This window comes from Cibotium barometz, chromosome 18, assembly GCF_041138505.1.
Source record: "Cibotium barometz isolate CiBa-2024 chromosome 18, ASM4113850v1, whole genome shotgun sequence".
Lineage (NCBI taxonomy): Eukaryota > Viridiplantae > Streptophyta > Polypodiopsida > Cyatheales > Cibotiaceae > Cibotium > Cibotium barometz.
Genome location: NC_141063.1, coordinates 38539200 through 38561000, shown reverse-complemented (window position 1 = coordinate 38561000; position 21801 = coordinate 38539200). Strand labels below are relative to the sequence as shown.

Below are 21801 nucleotides of genomic sequence, written 5' to 3'. Positions count from 1 at the left end.
AAAAGATATCGTCGGACTGATATAAGCCCAACCTGATTCTAATCCAAATTCAAAAAACTCTGGAAGAACCATTGTGCCCCAGGCACGGTTAGCAACCACAGATCCAAAGCATCCCACTGGGTCCAAAAAACCATCCCAGAACAACAAACTTGCAGAACTGGTAGGGGGGAGGGGCATCCTTAGAAGCATCACAAAGAGAGGTAGAGGGAGACTCCTCACAATGAGGAAGGGAAGCAGGAATATAAACTGCAGTGGTAACAAAGTCCTCAAAAGCATCACAGATAGCAGAAGACTGTTCCAAAAGTAGAACCAAATCCCAAGAATCAGCAACAAATAAATGATCCATGTGAAAGGATCACACTGCAAGGGCAAAACACCCTCCTTGTTCTGCAAACACTGCAAAGAACACAAGCTCGGACAAAATAAACTCTGCTCAGGATCTTTGAAAAGATCACTGCCCTCCTCCAAAATCTATAAACTCCTGTCACAGAAGAAAGTCTCCATAGAAACAAAACATCTCCCGAAATTGTTCAAGTGAAGTAGCTGGAGATAGGTCCCCTTTGAGTGTAGAAAACTCTTGTGGGAAGCAAAACGCAGCCAAAACACTGCTATCCAGCAAAAATAGTACTCCACCGCCAACAGGAGGCAAGGAACATGTAGAAACGGGGAAACCGTGAAGGCCATAACCCTTAGCCACAATCCAAACAAGAAACCCCCTCTGCAAGTGATTTGTGTCCACTGGAGAAGAAAACGCAGCCAAACAAGGGGCTACAAACCTGAAAATTCAGGTCAACCAGTGTCCACATGTCACATGCACACCATTCAGGTGTACAGTGACATGGCATCATTTTAGCATCATAAACATCATCAGGATTTATCAGGCATTTTATGGGCATTTAAATGAATGTTTTCAGCATGTACCACATGGTATGGGTTGGATTCAGCATTGTAGCATCACATTAGCCATCTAGACCAAGGCATTTGGGGCTTGTGGAGGCAGCCGACAGAGTTTGGACAGCAGCCGACAGCATGTTTACATTAGCTGACCAGCATTTTATACCATTTTATGGAATTTATGGTATTTTATGGCAGTCGTGGGCTTCTTGCATCTGGCCGACTGCAGCAAAGCTGGCCGACCAGGACCAATCCCTCATATAAATAGAGGCGCATCAGTATTCAGTCCACCATGGCATCTGACTGCAGCATTTCAGCCCATCAACGCATTCAGTCCAGCATAGCATTCAGTTCAGCATCTACATCAGTAATCAGCATATTCAGCCATCTTCCCAACTCCTACATACAGGGATACCAGCATACAAGTGGTGGAACTCAGCATTGGAGTCAGGACAGCCATCCTTCATCATCCTTCAGCATGTTTCCCTCTCTTCCAGGGGTAGACATCATCTAGGACAGCATAGATCCATTTGGATCGCATTCATCATCTAATATAGCTGCATTGCATTGACACATATTTGTCTATCTCTTAAACATCATTAAGTGCAGTTTAGTTAGACTAAGGTTGTGATTACTACGGTCGAAGACCTCACATGTCACACCACACCTCCTATGAGGAAAAACGCTGAAGAGAAGGTACCTTCGGGTCCAACAGAAGAAGCCCAAGCCACGTAGAGCTACCAGCAAGATCGGTTCAGAAAAACGCAGCAACCATGGCTGCAAATCTGAAAACGCAGAGGTATAAGGGACTGTAGAACAGGCTGAATATGGAAACGCTGAAACCACAGATCAAGAACTGCTGCAGAGAACAATCAAGGGGTGGGGCGGGGGGGGGGGGATGGCACAAGATAACCAGAAGGTACAAGCAAAAGGGAGCCCAAAGAGCTCCAAGATCAGGGCTGGGAAAGCAAGCCCAAACAGGTCAAAAGTGTAGCCTGTTTGGGACAGCTATGTTGCTGTCCAGACCTGAAAAAAAAAACGCATGAGAACCCTGGAAGGTGCCGCCAAGAAGGACAGGTATGCTGTCCAAAAAACGCCTAAATTAATAATAATAATCATATACATATACATATATATGTATGTATGTATGTATGTGTACACACACACACACACACACACACACACACACACACACACAAATAAGTAAAAGATAAAAATTGAAAATTATGATGGCTACTCCTCATCAATGTATATGTTATATATGTAATTGTGGGCTAGCGTGTCATTATTTTATTGGCATATCTTGGTGTTTATGAGTTGAGAATGTTGTCCTCCAGATATATGTCACCCTCCAAGGGGCAACTCAAGAGAAGGTTGCGGCAGAGTTCAAGACGAAGTCATTCGAGCTGAAGGTCCATGAAGTTGATGGCAGGAATTATCGATTTGCTGTTCAGAAGCTAAACAAGGCCATTGTGCCGGAGAATTCTAGTGTAACTGTCAAACCTACTAGAATCATCATTACGCTGAAGAAAGCTGACAAGGGTACCTGGGCTGACCTTCATCTTAAGGAAGACAAGGTGAGGAAAGCTCATCACAGCAATGCATGCTCATTTGTGCTCATATGTATGAATGCATATCACTAGGTCTTTGTATCCTAGTGTAATGGGGGCCTGTATTACAGGTACATCGATCGTGTTATGCATGCTGAGGCTTGTTACAAAGACTATTCCCTCCCTTCGACGGGGGCCCATCAGGCTGCCCGTGTAGTTGTTATGCATTGCCAAGGCTCCTTACACCACTATTCCCATTTGTGTAATTGGAGCCCATCAGGATGCTGGTGTGTGTGTGTTGCATTGCTAATGTCATTACATTTGTTGGAGTGGGAGAAGTGCATCAGCCAGCCCATACCAGTATATTGTGTCATGCATTGCTAAGGTTGGTTACGTGCCTATTTCCTCCTGTCAGGCTGCCTATGTAGGTACATTGTGTCATGCATGCTATGGCTAATTACATGAATATACCCACCCATTGATGGGGGCCCATAAGGTCCCATATTCCTGCCCAAGGTGGGCCCACTAGCCATCCAGGGTTGGATGGGCAATCTTCCTGTCCAAGTCCCTTGCATGTGTTGTAAGCAGGCTGTGTTCTGTAAGAGGTGAGTCGCATACAGTAAGTATGATTTTCACTGACAGTCACTACATATGTGAAATCAAGTTGTCGAACATGGGCCAGTTTTTGTTCCTTACGTTTCTGTGCTTGGTTGTGTTATGAGGTGAAGATATTATGTGACTGAAGGGTTTTTTTTTTTTCACAGATGAAGCCACGGACAGATTCAGATAAGGAGCCCATGTCTGAGCTGATGCAAATAATGAAGGTAATATCTTTGAGAGTCTGGTTTCCATGGTTTTTCTTATGAATAATTTTCTACCTTTTTTGGTTCAATTTTAGCCATCTTCTCAAGTTTATCATATTGATCTTTGCTACCCTTTTATTGTTTTAAGACGAGCTATACCCAGCATCTGATTTGGCTGTGCATGCCTTGGTAATGGATTCTTGGATTTGTGTTTGATGTGTACCCATGGCTCTGGCAGAACATGTATGACGAAGGGGATGATGAGATGAAAAAAAACATTGCCAAAGCTTACACAGAAGCTAGGGCAGGGAAGACACCTGGCATGAACAGCTTTTAATCGGTGCTAGGGCTGTAGTATAACATATTGAGTATGGAGACTTCAAAAGATGTTGATGCATGGCAATGTCTTGGCTATGCCTTGCTATTGTGGTGGTTTCAAATCTTTTTGGAAGTAATCTATTTCAATGTGCAAGCTTTGCTACCCTTTTATTGTTTTAAGAAGAGCTATACCCAGCATCTAATTTGGCTGTGCATGCCTTGGTAATGGATTCTTGGATTTGTGTTTGATGTGTACCCATGGCTCTGGCAGAACATGTATGACGAAGGGGATGATGAGATGAAAAAAAACATTGCCAAAGCTTACACAGAAGCTAGGGCAGGGCATGAACAGCTTTTAATTGGTGCTAGGGCTGTAGTATAACATATTGAGTATGGAGACTTCCATGGCAATGTCTTGGCTATGCCTTGCTATTGTGGTGGTTTCAAATCTTTTTGGAAGTAATCTATTTCAATGTGCAAGCTTTGCTCGAAGGGTGTCTGTCAATTTGCTTGCAACCTAGCATTCGTTTTTCAAGTACTTGAACACAGAACATTGGCAAAATAAACATGCGTGTACTTTGACCTTCACATGATGTAACGTGGCTTATTAAGAGCCTTAATTCCATGATTAAACAAATATAATGTTGGCCAAGCACTTGCCGATTCAACACAAGAAACAGGAAAGGACACTCACACACACACACGCACACGGGCTAGAAGGGGCCGGCCTTTTGTTAGAAACATTGTTTTCCAAGTTTTTTTGAGTTGCAAGTATTAGGGTGCCTTAACTAGATTTCCAAACACATGAATGAAAATTATAATAAACAAATACCTCATCCCAAAGTCACTTTGCAACCGAAAGGCGTCCACTACCAAGTCACTTTGCAAGGGGGGAATCCAAAGATTCACACTAGGTCCCTTGGGCAAAGCCTAGTCTCATACAGGCTTCTGTGTGAATTTCAAGCCATCCCCAATCTCGTATTGGAATATGGTTAAGGGTTTCTAGATCACCACGCTAATTGCTGAGTAGTAGGTATTATTCCCTTTTAAGAGCAGCATATAGAGGTGTATTGGATACTTCCATGACCTTTGTCCTGAGGTCTTTCACCATGCATAGCCTTGTTTGAAACATGAGACAAGCACGTGTACATACATAAGGCAAACCTGGTATGGTTGCAAAATCTTCACATCCACAGTATAATTCAGGCATCCCAAACAAGTCCTCATGTGATCCTATGGAAAAAGTTGCTACATAGGGCCTTCTAAAGAGTGCATCGAACACTAGATTCTGTTTTTGCATGTGTATATGTAATGTGAAAATGAAACGTCTAAAGGAAGTTTGCCATACATGTGTGCTTCTCGAGAAAGCTTGAGTTGACTCAAAATGTATCCGAAGCTTTGGTGATAAGTCTTGATTGTAAATTCGACCCTAAGCAAATAGTGTTTTCACGTCCTCTTTGCATCTTGTAACTTTTCACTTTCAAATGTGATTGCATGATCCTTGGTTTAGGACAACACCTATGTAGTGCCCACATGCATCACATTCCACTAAGAAAGGCCTTTGAAGGTCATGTATAATATGAGTGTGGATCCCAAAGCAAGAAAGGCATTACTTTTAGCTTTATCTCACTTGAATGCAATCCTCTTTGGAGCTTTAACCCTCTTAAACACAACCCTCTTTTGCAAAGGAACGCAAGGGAGCAAAATGTTGTATAATTGCTGATAGGGCAGGCATCCTTTTTTAAAAATGCATGTTCTTTAGCTTTCACCATTCTTTCATTGCTTGCACTTGGGGGGATCAATGGGTACACCCTCCTTGAACACTATGCCCAAGAGGTCTATGTCCAAGAAGTTAGATTTTTTCCATTGTTGTAGAGTTTGTTCTTTCTTACCTCTTTAAAGATGATGGCGAAGTTCTTTTTATGCTCTTCTTCATTCTTTGAGAACACGTACCATATCATCAAAAGGATGTAGGTGTAAACCTCTTATGTTCTTTAAAGATCTTGTCCATCAAACCTATTAACAGAACTTTAATGGAGGAATCAAAAAATCCTCGCGGTCAACATAATCGTGATTCTAAATGCATAGTTTTTCATCGACTCATGCTCTTGTTGCTATATATTATGGAGCTTTGCCATTGGGCTCTATGGGTCGCCATCACCTGTAAACCTTTACATGAGTTCTGCAATATGATGAGGTTTTATTTGTGCTGTCCTTCTTAGTCCATGATCGGTCCCCTATTTTTGAGCCACCTCCCTTGTATTTTAGTAGTTAAGTCTAGGTGTATGTTGGCCTATATGGGAGGCTCCAGGAGTAATAACACTTCCTTACTTAGGTGCTTTCTCTTTTTTTTTTTTGTGGGAAACATAATTATAATTATATTTATAAACTGTGCAGAAACATATACATTAGTCTACTTTTTCACAAAGAAGAGAAGGTTGAAGGGTGGAACTCTGGAAAGTTAAAACACAGTGAGGATTCTTACCCTTTTCTTTGAATTCTACCCACGCTTACCTTCTTAGATAAGGCATGTAAAAAGGGTTGACTTATAGACTCCTTGAAGAGTCTATGTAAGTATCTGCATAGTGTTCAATTGCAAGGTAAGGTCATCTATAAGGAATCCTTCCCTGGCAAACTCTAGATGTCCCATTTTTCCATTTGTCAAATGGATATCCAATAATAAAAGCCACTAGCTATACATCAAGTAAGTCGGCTAAGTGAGGGTTTTTGAATCACCCGACTCTCTACTAGAGGTTCCCCACACAGATCTTTGGCCTTCACCTGTGCATCTCTACATATTCTTTTGTCTGATCCCCACCCGACTCTTTACTAGAGGTTCCCCACAGATCTTTGGCCCTCCACGTGTGCATCTCTACATATTCTTTTGTATGATCCGTTTGGCCTTCCACCTATGCATCTCTACATATTCTTTTTTATGATCCTTTGGTGGATAAGCAAGATAGGGTTTCTGCTCCTAAAGTGGGGTCATAAGGACTTCATTTGTCATTCTTTCACACACGTCATTGAAGAAGAAAACTTTTGTGATTTGATCTGGCTCTTTTGTTGCTTCTTGGAAGAGTCTGTACTTGGAAGATTCCCTTGCATCACTAGCTAAAAATTGTAACTGATCCCAACAGGTGCCTCTTTTATACTACGCTCCTCAGCAAACTTCGGGTCTTGTTCTCTAGAATGCTTTAGTCAGAGGTTGTCTAGCTATTCCATTTGGTATTATTCGCCAATCTCTTGCAGGTTGAGCAAAAACAAGTGGTCCAAGTGCTAGCTTCTCCATATAGCTGGGGTAAGTTAGCCTAGTTAACCTCTCACTATCCTGCTCCATCTCATGAACATTCTCAAGATTTAACAAATTATAATACATGTCCTACAACTTAGGAACCTCTATGGCCCCAACTTGTGGATAGTTCACTAAGTCTTTATGCACTTCTAAGCTTTGATTTTGGTAATAATAGACCTCAAATATCTCACAATCAAATATAACAACTTTATAAATCCCCTATACTATTACTATAAAAGCTAGGTGCTAGAAAACCTCCTTGACCTCTTTTTTTTTTTTCCGAGAAAATATCCTTTCATTAGTTATAAAAAACGCCCGCTGGGCTACAAAAAAACCTCTCCTGCTCATAAGAAGGTAGAGCAGAGATCCAATCAAGGCAGCTAGGGAGACTCTCCCTAGGTGCAAAAAAGTACAAGTATCAGTACAAATAACTGAGAGGCTATATCGTACAATAGGAGGGGGGAAAAGCTAAACAGGTGGCCTGTAATGCCAGCGGGGGTACCCGCGTGTAGGGTATAGAAGGGGCCGCTGCGCCAAGTGGTGTGAAAGGCCTAGCGCCGCAAGTCGCCGCATCTCGGATGCGGTCATACTGTCCTCGCAGGGTGTGGATCAAAACTTGCCAAATCCCCCGAACAGTCTCTGCTGGTGGCTCCAGTCTTCCCTCAAAGGCCCTGAAACACCGGGCTCTCTAGGTGAACCAGATGGTGAGGCTGCTGAGGAGCTCCCATCGTAGATCCCTTTCTTGTGTCCAGCCCGGGGATGAGAAATCCGGTGAAGGAACAAGGCGAAGCTGGCCCCTAATGAATCTGATGGCCTGGCTGTCCTGCTCCGTCTCGTATCCCAGAGCAAGCCCTGACGAAGTCGATCAAGCAGTGGCACCCCACGTATACATTCCCTCTGGAGAGAGGGGGGGCAAAATCCGCAGCCAAATCTACTGTGCCTGTGGACAGTCCCATAGGCAGTGTCTCTGTGTCTCCAAAGGGTGGCCGCATCAGACGCAGGCCACAGGGGCAACCACTGTAGACAAGCCAGGTGCCAACTGCAGAGCCCCTGTGGGCAACCAGCCACAGGGGCAACCACTGGAAAGTCGAGATCCTGCGTGCCTGTCGACTAGCCCAGAGCCTGGTCCAAAAATCCTCTAGGAACTCCTGTGAGAGTCCCTGTAGAGCCGCCAATGCTCCGATGCAGCTGGAGAGACCATCCTCGCAGTCAAAATATGTCTCCCAAACCGAACAGTGTACTGGAAAAAGGTGATCTCTGTGGCCTCGGGGGATGCATAAGGATCATGCCACTCGTACTCGCCAGGGTCCCACTGGGCCAAGGGGCGCGCAGCATATGCCCATATGCGCCAATTAGAGTCCACATTTGCAGGGTCTGGATCAATATGCCACTTCCGGGAAGCGACGGCCACTACCTGTATCCTCTGAAAGATGCACTCTACAACCAAAGGCGACTCCGCCTCCACTGTCTGAAGTCTGCCCTCATCCTAGATCTCATAGTAGAGGCATCTACCATCCTCAGTGCAAGCTCTGACAGCAATCAGGATCTCCAACTATGTAAAGGCTCCCATCCACCGTGGGGCCGCTGGCTCGAAAGACGTGAACCACTCCTCAGTGAGTGCCTCCTGATGAATGTCATCCCTCATAATTAGCCCCCCTCTGAAGTGACTCAGCCTCTCCACCTGGATCTCCTCTGGGAGACTGCAGAAGGCCGGCCAGTCTCCAAAATTGCGTGTTGGGCCTGTCGTCGCCAATGGTCCCCAGGCTAGACGAGGCCGAGAACCCAGCATATGACCCTGTTCTGTGCGTACCGCTGGGCTCCAAATGAGCGGCTGTCTGGCCCGCTCCTCATCACAAGTAGGAGGTCGCCCTGCCGGTCTCAGCAGCTCCCAAGCTCGCAGGATGCTCAAGGCAAATTTGTCCTCCCATCCTCTACTAAGGCCTGTCCTCCTCATCTCTATGAAGATCCACCGTATCTCTGGTGCCCAAGTGCCCCCTGCTGGGGGAGCCCTAGCCTGCAGAGCAGTCGCTAAAAAAGAAGCTCCTTCTTCCAAGGCTCAGTGCCTGGAAGCAGCCCCTGAACAATAAGCTTCCCCAATAAGGCTCTACTCTGATCACTGGGCCAGCAGAAGAGTAATAACTGCCCAAGCAACCTTAGCCCGGGCTGGCTGACCATCCCGCCCAGACCAAAGAAAGTTCCTGATCAGCCTCTGTACTACCTGGCTGATGCAAGAGCTCGAGAAGATCCAGCAAGATGTGATGTACCACATGGTCGCTAAAAGCATCTGATTTGTCACCACCACCCTCCCAGCCAAGGATAGCCGAGCTGTACTCCAATACAAAAGCTTCTTCCGAATGCTCAGAAGAAGCGGGGCGATCTGCTGCTCAGGTGACAAATCAAGTCCAATCTTGCATCCCAAATACCGCACTGCTGTGCCAGGAGGAATCCATCTAAAACCCGGGTCTGGGCTCCATGTCAGAGTGGGAGCGCTACTGATCCAAAAGGCCACTGTCTTGCGCCAATTGATCAATGCTCCCGAAGCTGCACCAAAAACCTATAGCGACTGCTCTGCCCTCTGAAGATTGGTCTCCTGGCCAGACAAAAACAATCCCGTGTCATCAGCAAACTCAGAATCGAGCAGGTCCTCACCCCGGATTGGGAGCTGGAGTCCTCTCAAACCAACCTCCTCTGCCATCAGATACATGCTCATAGCCTCAGCAAAGAAGAGAAAAAGAAACGGGGCGAGAGGACACCCCTGGCACGGACTGATCTGGTCAACTCAAAACTCGGCCCCCGTCCTCATGCCACCATCAGCTCCTGGCTACGGAATATAGAGCCGCCACTCCTCAAATCCAGACTGGCTCAAAACCCAGGCGAAGCATAGTGCCCTCTAAGAAACCCCAATCGACTCTATCATATGCCTTCTCAAAATCGAGAAGCATCACGACCAGGTCCTCACTGAGAAATCTAGCTCAGGCCGTCACCTCCCAGAAGGTGAAAATGTTATCAAGGATACTGCGCTCCTTGTTGATGAATCCTGTCTGGGTAGCATGAATCAGCTCCCCAAGGAAGGGCTGGATCGTCAAGCTTAAGGCCTTTGCCAGGACCTTGTAGACAGTATTGAGGATCGTAATAGGTCTCCAATGCCGAACATCATGTGACACTCCCTCCCCCTTGGGGATAAGAAAGATCAAGCCCCCTGAAAAGCTCTGTGGCATCACCCCAGTGTCCAAAACATACTGAAAGCCTCTGCGGAGGCCTGGCCCCAAAAGGTCCCAATAGCGCATAAAAAAGGCAGGCGTCAATCTGTCCTCCCTAGGGCAACTATGGCGCGGAAGGACCCTCAAAGCCTCAACAAGCTCATCCTTTGAAAGAGGCTCACCCAGAATTGTGCGCATACGATCTGTGACCCTCCTCTGCACATGGGCCCACACAGTCTGTCTGCAAGCATCACGTGCCTCCGTGGTGGCTGGCTCCGCTGAAAGCAGGTCTCTACAGAACTCAGTGGGGCAATGGCTCTGATCTCCCTGGGCTCAGCGACTAACGATCTGTCCTGCCTCCTGAGCTGGCGTACTCCTGCTCGAGCATGGCGGGGTCCAGTAATCTCTCAAAGAACTCCCCAGTCACTCTATCACCAAGCTGCGTCCGCCCACTGAGAGGCCTGGCGATGATAGTAGAACTCATGTCTCTACTCCTCTGCCTCTCTAACCTCCTGGCATGCCTGGCTCAACTGGGACGCCACCCACTCACATGTAGGCTGCTGCTCCTCTTGAAGGCACTGGAGCGAAGCAAGGCTACGTCTCAAGCGACGCTCCCGCTCTCGTGTCTCTCCCAGCCGTGTCAAGGCTACAGCGTGCAAAAAAGAGCTATGCTCGATGAGTCCCTGGGCACACTGGCCTGCTGCATCCAGGTCAGAGCTCTGGCTATCATACCATATCCTCTCAATGTCCCCAGAAAGACTGGGATCTGTAAGTATCCTCTCTGGGATTCTCAAATGCAAGCTGGTCTCCCGTGTCCTCTCCTCAAGTGTCAAAATAACTGGCGCATGGTCTGAAAAAGAGGTGCCAGCGAGAATGCCAATGAAGCCCCGACGCTCCCCGAACCTGTCGCCCACATAGAAGCGATCAGTCCGTGATAGATTAGTCCCTCCCTGTCGCGCGATCCGATCGAGAAAAACTAAGACTGTCGTCCTGAGAGCGAAAGAAAGCCTCATGCTACCATGCATCCGTGATCCGCAGTGTCATGCAAAATCGCTCCCAAGCTAAGCTCCGTGCCATGCACTGTAACATGACTGCCTCCCACCCTATCGGCCAGGTCCTCAAGCATGTTGAAGTCTCCCCCGACACACCAAAGTGCGGCCTTGGGCAATGCATCCATAACAAGGGTCCAGAACTCTGCTCTAGCACTAGCATAGTTGGGCACATAGACATTGAGCATGCCAAAGAGCTCATTGTGTATCCTCCGAATAACATACTGTGCTCTACCAGGCACAATGACCCCGCGATCCACAATGGCCTGTTGCCATACATCCGCAATGACCATACATACTCCTCCCTGCCCACCCAAGGGGCCAGACCCTGCAGACCAAAATGTGTCCCATCTACCAGGCATAACCGAACCGTATCCCCGAATACTGCTCTCACTCAAATGGTGCTCCTGCATCATCAGAATATCAATACTTCCCCCAACCAGGCATCTCTGAAGCTCCTACCTCAAGCAACCACGATAATGTACATAGTGTGCGCTGCCTAGGCCCTATACATTCCATGAGATGATCCTCATGGATGGCTTGCTGAGGTGGAGGCTGTCTTAGCCATATGGCGGGCCTTCGCAAGCGGTTTGGATGGAGAATAGTCCCCATCCGAGCGGCTATGAATCTTCCCACCCGGTGTGCTGCAAGAAACTCAGATCAGGTGCCAGTGGGGCTGTGTCCCATGACGACTGCCTCCGGCTCAGAGAGAGCAACCTCGTGTATGCATACATAACCAGGGTCGCGTGCTAGGTCTGCCACTATGAGAACCACCAAATGTCGAATCCCGGAGGCATCCACACTCTCGGTATCAAAGAAATGAGCCAACTCCCAGAGTCGGGCCTATCACGTCTGTCATCTCCAGATCGCTCACATGGTGAGAAAACTCAACTGCTTGAGTCTTCAAAATGCTAAGAGCGAGATCCAGAGTCCACTCCCGATCGCTAGGGCCATAGAGAGGGAAGGAGAAGGCCACCGCTGAATCAAGTGCCTCCTCCCCTCGGGCCAGAGGTAGCACCACATGAACTCTGATGGGTGCTGGCTCATGGGGGCCCTCCACTCCAAAAAGCCGTGTGAAGGAGTAGTCAAAAGCCTCCGAGCGCTGTCTAGTGTCGAGACTACTCAACTGACTGTGGATAGAGGATATCCGTGGGGTGAAGCCCGAATCGGCATGGTAGGTCTCCTCTGCGATGCTCGAGCAAGGTCGGTGCTTAGTGCCCGCCGGACTCTGCAGGTGAGTGCCAGGGTACTCCCAGGGCCTCCCGGGGAACTGAGGGGGAGGAGGGGGGGGAGAGGGGGTGGAGAAGGAGCCGCTGACAAAACGGGAGCGGGAATGGGAGGAGGCGAAGGTGGAAGCGAGGTGAGAGGGGGGGACGGGGGAGGGGGGGTGGGGGTGGGGGCGAAGGAGGGGGTGCTGGCATCTCCTGATCCTCAGCGTGCGCTGGGGTTTCCTCCTGGAGGGGAGCAAAGCTGTTCCTCACTGGAACCCAATGATGCTGAGACGACTGTGGGCTGTCTCCCTCTGCACCCCTGTCCAGGCTGCCACTCCGAGGTCTCTGTGGGCTGAGCAGGTGTCCCGGAGGCTGCCTGCCGAGCCGCATCTGTGGGCGGGCCATCGCGGGGGCCTGCTGCTATGCGGTGAAGGTCGGGGTCTCCTGCGAGGGCAGCAGGCCTTGGCCATGTGGCCAACCTACCTGCATATAAAACACTAGTTCGGGAGCCTCGAAAACTCCACTCTCTGATCGATCCATCCCCCCCTATCCTAGGTAGCTGAATGACCTTCGGAAGGGAGGAGATGTCAGGAACCAAAACTCTGACCGAACAGGCCAGCTGCTCTAGCCCACCACTGAAGCTGCTGTGGGGCCAGTCTCAAGCATCGAGCCCACCAATGCTCCTATCCTAGAAAGGAGCGGAAGGTACTCGCAGAGCGGAGTCCAGGGAAGCAAACTGTGACATGGAATAGGTGCTCTCCCTGCTCACTGCTGGGTCGAAGCCATGCTGCCAAGGTCTGAAGAATGCCCGAGCGCCCCTAATGTCAAGCGAACTCATGGCTAGGACCTGGGCCACGCTTTGGGCTATCTCAAACTCAATCTGGTGGTGTCCGCGGCCCAGTAACTGAACGTCCAAGATCTTGTCCACATCTGCAAGAAGGCGGGCGCCTGGAGAAGATCCCGGATCTCCCCTCTGCTGGGGCGAGTGCCGACTATACGGCAGATGGTGGAATGTGCCTGGAGGCGTTCCACCTCTGCGGCAAGGCTCGCTTCCTCTTCTAGCGAAAGAGAAAGCCTGATGGGGGTATCCTCAGGGGCGGGTGAGGGGGGTGCGGAAGAGTCCCTCTGAGGTGGGGCGGGAGGAACCTCCATCAGTGTCTGAAGCTTAGTTGAAGGCGAAGCGAATGCGGAGTGTCCTGTAAGAACCGAGCTGCACAAAAGGCAGAGCGTGAAGGGGCGGAGGGGGAAAGGCGGAAGACAGAGAAACAGAGGGGGGCAGAAAAAAACACAAATAGAGGGGGAGGGGCGTAAGGCAGAGGCAGCGAAAGGGCAGGGGGGCGGAGGAAGCGCGAAAAGGGGAGGGGGGGAGAGGGCGGAGGCAGGCGGAGAGGGCAGATCACTGAGGAAGGGGAAGAGCAGGGAGCGCGAAGGAGACGGAGCAGGGGGCGGCGGGCGCGAAAGAGCAGGGGAGGGGGCGCGAGAAGACCAGGCGGGGGGGGCAGACGCGAGGGCGGAGAGGACGGGGCAGGCGGGGGGGAGCAGTCACGAGGGCGGGGAGGGGGGTGTGCGTGCAGGTGGTAGCGCGAGCAAGGGGGGAGCGAAAGCTTCAGTGAGCACCACCTCCTTGACCTCTTGTATGCCATATGTCTCCATACGCCAAATGCCATCTTGTATCTCTCTTGTATCCAGTAGGATTAACTTGTTGGATATCAATGCTCCACCTTCGTGTGGCTGCACAAAGTGATGTTGGGTTGCTTTATGTCATAAGGACCTCTTTACAAGGAGAAGCAGTTTGTGTTTGTTAAGCATGCTCGGGCGCCCATTTAGACTCTGGGGTAGGCCATAGGTGGCCAGATAGTTAGAGATGGTGTATAGAGTCTTGGCATCATGCTAGGAGAGATGCATGCTTGGTACAAGCTATCAGCCCTCACTATTAGGCAAAGGCAGATCTTCTTGAGACACATTGTCGTCAGGTTACGAGGCTCATTTGGGCATCCAGATGATCTCACAAGTATCCATGAGACTTTGTTGTAGTCTAATATGGTCCTAGTCCAATCATGTGGGCGGTTGGTCATATTGTGATGACCAAGTCGTTGGGTGGCTGACATGGTCAACAACCTACGACTAGGCCAAACCTAGCACTATATATAGACTAGTTTGGCAGTCATCATATCATTCAAAGATAGAGATCTTCATTGTGTTGTGAATCCCTTCAGTGTACACCATTTTTCGTCTTTGGGTCTGCTCAAATCACCATCTAAGCTCCAACAAGAGCGGGTTGCCATTAGTTGTATTTGTGGTGTAACGGTAATTTATATTTTTGAATTCTCCATTTCTCTCTTGCTTTGAGTAGCTGTCTACAAGATCATGTTGTTAGTGTATTTTCTTACATGGTATCAAATCTTAGGCTCTAGATAGTACTCTTTGTCAAGCTTGGGCTAGTGTTAGCAGATTTGGAGAGATGGTGCAACTTGCAAGAAACATCGTGGTAGCAAGAGCTATGCCACCCTCATTTTGTGAAGGCAAGTTGGATAGAACCAACTACATATTGTGGAAGTTTAAGTTGAGGGCCATCCTAGACTCATAAAAGTTATGGGAGACTATTCTAGAGGAACCCATAAAAGAAACTCCAGATCTACCAGATCCAGCTCTCGTCTTAGCGTGGAGGAGGATAAACGATGCTCTCTGTCTTATCGTCAGCCAACTTCACTGATAATGTGATGACTCTAATTCAGCATACTACTTTGTAGCAAAGGTGTCGGGTCTCTTGCGGAGTCAGTATGAGACCACAAACCAGACAAGGATCCAAAATCTAGAAAATTAGCTTGCAGCCAAAGGCCGAAGGATGGAGAGGATGTAGAGCAATTTATCACAAGGATAAAGAACTTGCAAGATCTGATGGTGGCCATGGGGATCAACAAGTTGAGCCACAATTTGGCACATAAACTTGTGTATGCTAGTGTTACCTCAAAAACATGATGCTTTGTGACCCCTCTACTCTCTTTTGAGTATTTCAGTGAAGGGTAAAGGCTCTCGGAACACAGCTTCTGAAAAGAAGAAGAACAAGAAGAAGAAGAAGAAGGCTATAAAGTGCTTCTACTGTGATAAGTTTGGCCACATGCAGAAAAAGTGTAGGTAGCAGGAAGTACATGAAAAGAATGGCACGTTGAAGCCTATGAAGAACGAGTCTAGCAATAATGCTGAGGTGAAGTTGGAGCTCTTTGTATAGCGGTTGAAAAAATCTATGCAAAGCTAAACCATGTCTCATCACCCCCAATGATTCTTGGATCATCGATAGTGGAGCATCCCAACAATGACTAGCCAAGAGGATTGGTATAGCTCCCTAAGGCCTACATAGTAGCAGTTGGTAACAATGCCAAATGACTAGCTACCATGATGGGGAGCCCGAAGCCCATCACAGTAGTAAGTCGAGAATAATGCCAAATGTCCAGCTAGAGGCATGAGTACCATTTCTTTTGTGCCTTGTAATGGTGAAACTAAAAAGTTGTTGGATGTGCTGAATGTACCAGAAATCAAGTAGAACCAACTATTTGTATAGCTGCTATCATTGATAGAGGGTTTGAGGCTTGCTTTGATAAGGTCGGGACTGTGATCCTTGATAAAAAGGCAAATTTGGTTGGAAAAGGTACAAGGCACAACTATCTGTATGAATTGCTGCAAGTAGGGTTTGGCACGCTATGTTGTCTTAAAAGAGATGTAGAAGACTGATGGTGAAGGAACTACCAGCTTTTCATGAGCTGTTGGATTGGTACAAGTCCCTAAGGCCTACATGGTAACAGTGGAGAACAATGCCAAATGCCTAGCTACCATGATGGGGAGTCCATCATGGTAGTAGTCAGGAATAATGCCAAATGTCTAGCTGGAGGCACGAGGACCATTTCTTTTGTGTCTTGTAATGTTGAAACTAAAAAGTTGTTGGATGTGAAGTATGATATCAAGTAGAACCAACTATTTGTAGGCTGCTATCACTGATAGAGACCTTAAGGTTTGCTTTGATAAGGTTGGGGTTGTGATCCTTGATACAAAGGGAAATGTGGTTGGAAAAGGCACAAGGCGCAACAATCTATATGAATTGTAAGCCTTCATCACCACCCAAGCGCTACAAGTAGGCTCTTGCATGAATTGTAAGCCTTCATCACCACCCAAGTGCTACAAGTAGGCTCTTGCATGAAAAAATGAGATATGTGAGCTATGTCATCTTGAAAGAGATGCAGAAGATTGATGGTGGTGAAGCATCTACCAGCTTTTTATGAGTTGTTGGATGTGTGTGAAGCTTGTTTGATGGGTAAGCAACATCGACACCCATTTCCACTTGAGAGTAGCAACAATAGGGAAAGGCTCCTTTGTACAACTTGTGCATGCCGATCTCCATGATAAACTATTGCTCTAGGTGGCTTCTCCTATTTTTTCCTCTTAGTCGACGATTATAATAGGAGGATGTGGGTGTATTTTCTTCGGGACAAGGTTGATGATCTTAGAAAGTTCAAGGCATAAAATGATGGAGAATGGAATAGGAAGTTCAAAACAAATCGAGGTGGCACATTCACTTCTAATGACTTCAAGGCCTACTATAAGGAGCATGGGGTGAAGCGAGAGCTTACTACTGCTCATACCCCTTAGCAGCAAAATGGAGTTACAGAGCAATGAAACTGCATGGTGGTGGAAATGGTGAGAAGTATATTAACATGAAAAGGTTTACCGAATTCTTTCTAGGCCAAGGTAGTTAATGTTGTTGTACACATCCTTAATAGGTGTTACCTAAAGGCGGTGAAGGGAATGAGACATATTTAGGTAAAAATCCTTTCCTTACATATTTCAAGACCTTTGGATGTGAATGTGCTTGATTCATCCAGGACAAGAGCAGAAGATGTATGTTCTTGGGGTATAGCATGGAGTCCAAAGGGTTCCAAATCTATGACCTTGAGGTCAAGAAGGTGATTGTCGAGACTGTGATGTGGTGTTTTCAAAATAGCCCCATATAATGGAGGAGGAGTAGACACAACGACCTTTGGATGTGAATGTGCTTGATTCATCCAGGACAAGAGCAGAAGATGTATGTTCTTGGGGTATAGCATGGAGTCCAAAGGGTTCCAAATCTATGACCTTAAGGTCAAGAAGGTGATTGTCGAGACTGTGATGTGGTGTTTTCAAAATAGCCCCATATAATGGAGGAGGAGTAGACACAACGACTAGCAATACAATTACAGGCTCGTGCTAAAAGGGAGGCCAGTGCTAGAATCACGATGTTGAAGACAAGTCTACTGAGACCCACAAAATGTCATTTGTAAAGTGGGTGAAGCAGATCTTTTGATGGGAGGGATCCTCTAGCATTAGAGGAAGAACTAGTGGTGCCAGGTTCTTGCAAATCAAAGAGGATAGAGGAGCAGCAAAGGGCTCAAGCACACATAGTCAATATGGCTGTAAGATCCCTCTTACCTTGTGTAATGAGAAATTAAAAAATGCATTATTTGTGTAAGCTTTAGTGTTAAATTGTGCACATTTTAGGAGAGAGAAAATGTGTATGCACACATTGCAAATTAAGTGTAAATCTTGGAAAACACCACAGAATAATTTCTCTAAGCTTAAAAATATCAATTTTGAAATATAAAAAATACAGGGTCTTATAGAAGAAAAAATAAATTGAAGCCTTGGGTGTGCCTATGTTCATATGTGCATGCACATTAACCAAAATTAGAGTAAATGAATTGGTAATGGTAAACTTTGTAAAGCATATGCTATTTACCTTTAAAAAATATTTGTGCCAAAAATCCTAAGGTTATCATGGTAAAATATTAAAATAAGGGTTTGTGAGTGTGTGGAAACATTAATTTAATAATTATACCTTAGGTTAATTTAAGGCTAAGGTTGGGAAAACCATGGTTTGTGCAAAACCAAGTATTTAGGGTAGGTAGGTGGTTGGAATTCAAATCCATGGTTTGTATGGATGGTATGTGGTTTTCATGGCATGCAAGGTAGTGTCGTGCATATTTCAATTAGTTAACTAGAAGGTGGTTGTGATCACTTTAGTCTAGCCCACAAAAATGAGAGGCAGGCATTAGTTGTAACTCCCCAAGTGATCCCAGTCATCCATCAAGTGTTTGAGCATCTATGGCGCATGTAAGGAGTCTAGATGCAATAAAATGCCAGCCTCCCCCCAGAGAGAATCCCACAAATTTTTCAAGTGAAGGAGGGAAAGCTTTCATTATACCTTATAGCTCTTACAATCACCCTACTACTCTTATCATAGCCATTTCATGCATAATTTAGTGCAATTGGGAGATTTACGCACTTTGGAAAGTGACTTTCCAAACTCATGGCGAATCTTGGAGCTTGTGCAATCTTGCAAGTCCTATCCAACACCTTACAGCTTGTACAATCTCTATCAAAGGTACTTATCATTTGTATTTATCAAAATATGGTCTACTTCTTTTATTCAATTACAATTTTCTCTTCAGTACCATTAGTTGAGAGTTCTTAATTATATTTTTTGAATTCTCTATCTCAATTAATATTGTATGCCCCTAAGATTTGAATTTTTAACTAAGGTTTGTGAAGGAATTTTAGTTGTGAGTGGGGAAGGAATTAAATAATGCATTTGTATCTAAGGGGATTAATTTTGAGTTGATTAATTTTAAAAATTAACAAAATTAGCAAAACTATAAAAATTAATTATAATCTAAGATTATTAGCTAAATTATTTTTTCTTAGTCTAGAAGTAGAATTTTGAAAGGAATTATAAGAAGGTTTATAGAGTGTTTATGTACCCTCTTGACCATAGAATTTTGAAAGGAATTAATCATAAGAAGGTTTATAGAGTGTTTATGTACCCTCTTGACCATAGAAGTGGGTTTAGTTAATGATTAATTTGTTTATTTTAGACCTTAAGGTTAAAAGGGTAACCTTATGAATTTTTTTCTAAGATTAAGTCATAAAATAAAGTTTCTTTAGGGAATGAATAGGGAAAATCCCATAAGAAGGTTTTGGACTTAACTTCTGTGAATTTATGTCGAATTGGGTTTTTATTTAGGTGGAATGCACGTAAATGTGCACCCAATGTGTACGTAAATTGTCTTAAATAATTGATGCTAAATGAGTCTAAGAAAATATATGATCAAGTTTTCTTAATCAAAATTAAGGCCTATGGTTCATTAGCACATAATGTGCACCCAATGTGCACATAAATTGTCTTAAATAATTCAGTCTAAGAAAATAAATGATCAAGGTTTCTTAATCAGAATTAAGGCCTATGGTTCATTAACACATAAAGTGCACATTAAGGACTGTGTATATATTTAAAGAATTAAAATTGGATATTTTGTGTAAATTTAGATGGTAAAAACCCATATTTTATGTAAAAGATGGTAAAAACTATCTTGAAGTATGTCCTAAAAAGATCACTCTTTTCCCAATCGTGTGGGATGAAAGCCTGCACTAGCATGAGGCTCTCACAGCATGATGCCAGGACTCTATATGCCTTCTCTAACCATCCGTCCACCTATAGTCTTAATGTCTAAATTGGGCACCAATAATGGGTGCTCGGGCATGCTCACAACACAAATGGCTTCTCCTCATAAAGGGGGCATTACAACATAGAGCAACCTAATGTCACCTTGCGTCATCACACAAGGGCAGAGCATTAATATCCAACACCCCCCCTCATGTCCACCTGAGATTAAACTAAGCTTTTGGCCCAATGTTAAGTCGAAGACAATGTTGCTCCAACAACTCTTTATTGAGAGCCTTCATGAAGACATCCTTACAATTCTTAGCTATTAGATAGTAGACAAGCTCCATATGTTGCTTTGTACTCCGCCTCCGTTTTAGAAGAAAGTGCCACTATTGACTGCTTCCTACTGATCTACGAAACAACTCCACACCTAAGAGAGAAACATTAGTCAAAATTTAACCTCCTAGAATAACAATCTCCTGCCCAAATTGAGTCACAATATCTAGTCAAGGTGTTGCACGATTTGTAGGTGATACCATACTCTATCATACCCTTGATGTGTCTCAATACTCGCATCCCTGTCTTCCAATGGATCTCTAAGACTAATTTGAGAACCTGCTTATCAGGACATCAACTGCAAAGGTGATATCCGACCTTGTGTTACATAAGAAGATCAAACTTCCCACTAGATCAGTGGGGTGAATTGTCCTCACTAGATATAGCTTTCCACCGACCTCCATGGGGGTCCTCATTGCTTTGCACACTTAGACATCCCAAACGTGTTCAGAATCTCCACTGCATTCTTTTGCTGCTGCAAGATGAAGATAACATCTGAATCTTGCCAAACTTTCATCCCCAAACAAAAATGCATCAGACCCAAGTCTATAAGATCCCTCTTACCCTGTGTAAAGAAAGATCATAAAATGCATTATTTTGTGGCTTTTTAGTGGTAATTTGTGCACATTTTAGGAGAGAGAAAATGTGAAATTAAGGTGTGTGCACATGTAATTCGTGCTGAATATTTCAATTAGTTAACTAGGACATGGTTGAGATTACTTTAGTCTAACCCACAAAAATGAAAGTCATGCATTAGTTGCAACTCCACAAGTGATCCCAGCCATCCATCAAGTGATAGAGCATCTACGGTCCATGTAGGGGGTCCATTAGCTATAAAATCCCCCCGCCCCAAGAGAGAAATCCATGAATTTTCTTTGTGAAGAGAAGCTTTAAATGCTCTTATAGTCCTTGTAGTACAACTACCTACACCTTAGTACTCTTGTCATAGCCAAATATATTATTTTATACATAATTGAGTGCAATTGAGAGATTTTGCAATCCTTATAGTACACAACTTACACCCTAGTACTCTTTTCATAGCCAAATATATTATTTTATGCATAATTAGGTGCAATTGGGAGATTTTTGCACCTTGGGAAGGGATACTTCAAACTCAAGGAGAAGATTGGAGTTTGTGTAGACCTTCTTGTCCACATCAAATCCTTATTGTAGCCATGCAAAATCTCTATTAAAGGTATTTATCATTGATTTTCATAAAACATGGCATATTTCTCTCAATTAATTGCAGTTTCTCTTAAATTCCATTGTTTGATAATTCTTAATTATAGTTTTTGAATTCTTTGTCTCATTTAATATTTTATGCCCATAAGATTTGAATTTTTAACCATAATTAGATAATATTGTCTCATTTAATATTTTATGCCCATAAGATTTTATTTTTTAACCATAATTAGATAATGAACTATAATGTACTTTAGTGTATACATAGCCTTTGCAAATCAAAATATTTTTGTCTAAGGGTTGTGAATGGAATTTAGATGTCAATGGGGTTGGAATCAAAGAATGATTTTTTATCTAAGGCTTGGATTTCTAGAATTTATTAATTCTAAAAATCAACAAAAATGAATCATAATTAATTATTATTAGCTTAAACAATTTCTCTTAGCCTAGAAGTTGATTTTTGAAGAGGAATACTCATGAGAAGATTTATAGAGTGTT

The 21801-nt window shown here is 45.1% G+C and overlaps 1 protein-coding gene across 1 annotated transcript in view; it reads left to right on the top strand.

The window, feature by feature from the left end:
- The window catches only part of LOC147629293 (uncharacterized), a 33340-nt gene extending 29287 nt beyond the window's left edge, over positions 1-4053 (top strand). The window contains exons 3-5 of the mRNA XM_086812559.1: positions 2232-2471; positions 3209-3268; positions 3486-4053. Coding sequence (XP_086668685.1) covers positions 2232-2471; positions 3209-3268; positions 3486-3584 — 399 coding nt within the window. The 3' untranslated portion in view covers positions 3585-4053. The remainder of the gene's footprint in view (positions 1-2231; positions 2472-3208; positions 3269-3485) is intronic.
- Positions 4054-21801: the final 17748 nt, after the last annotated feature.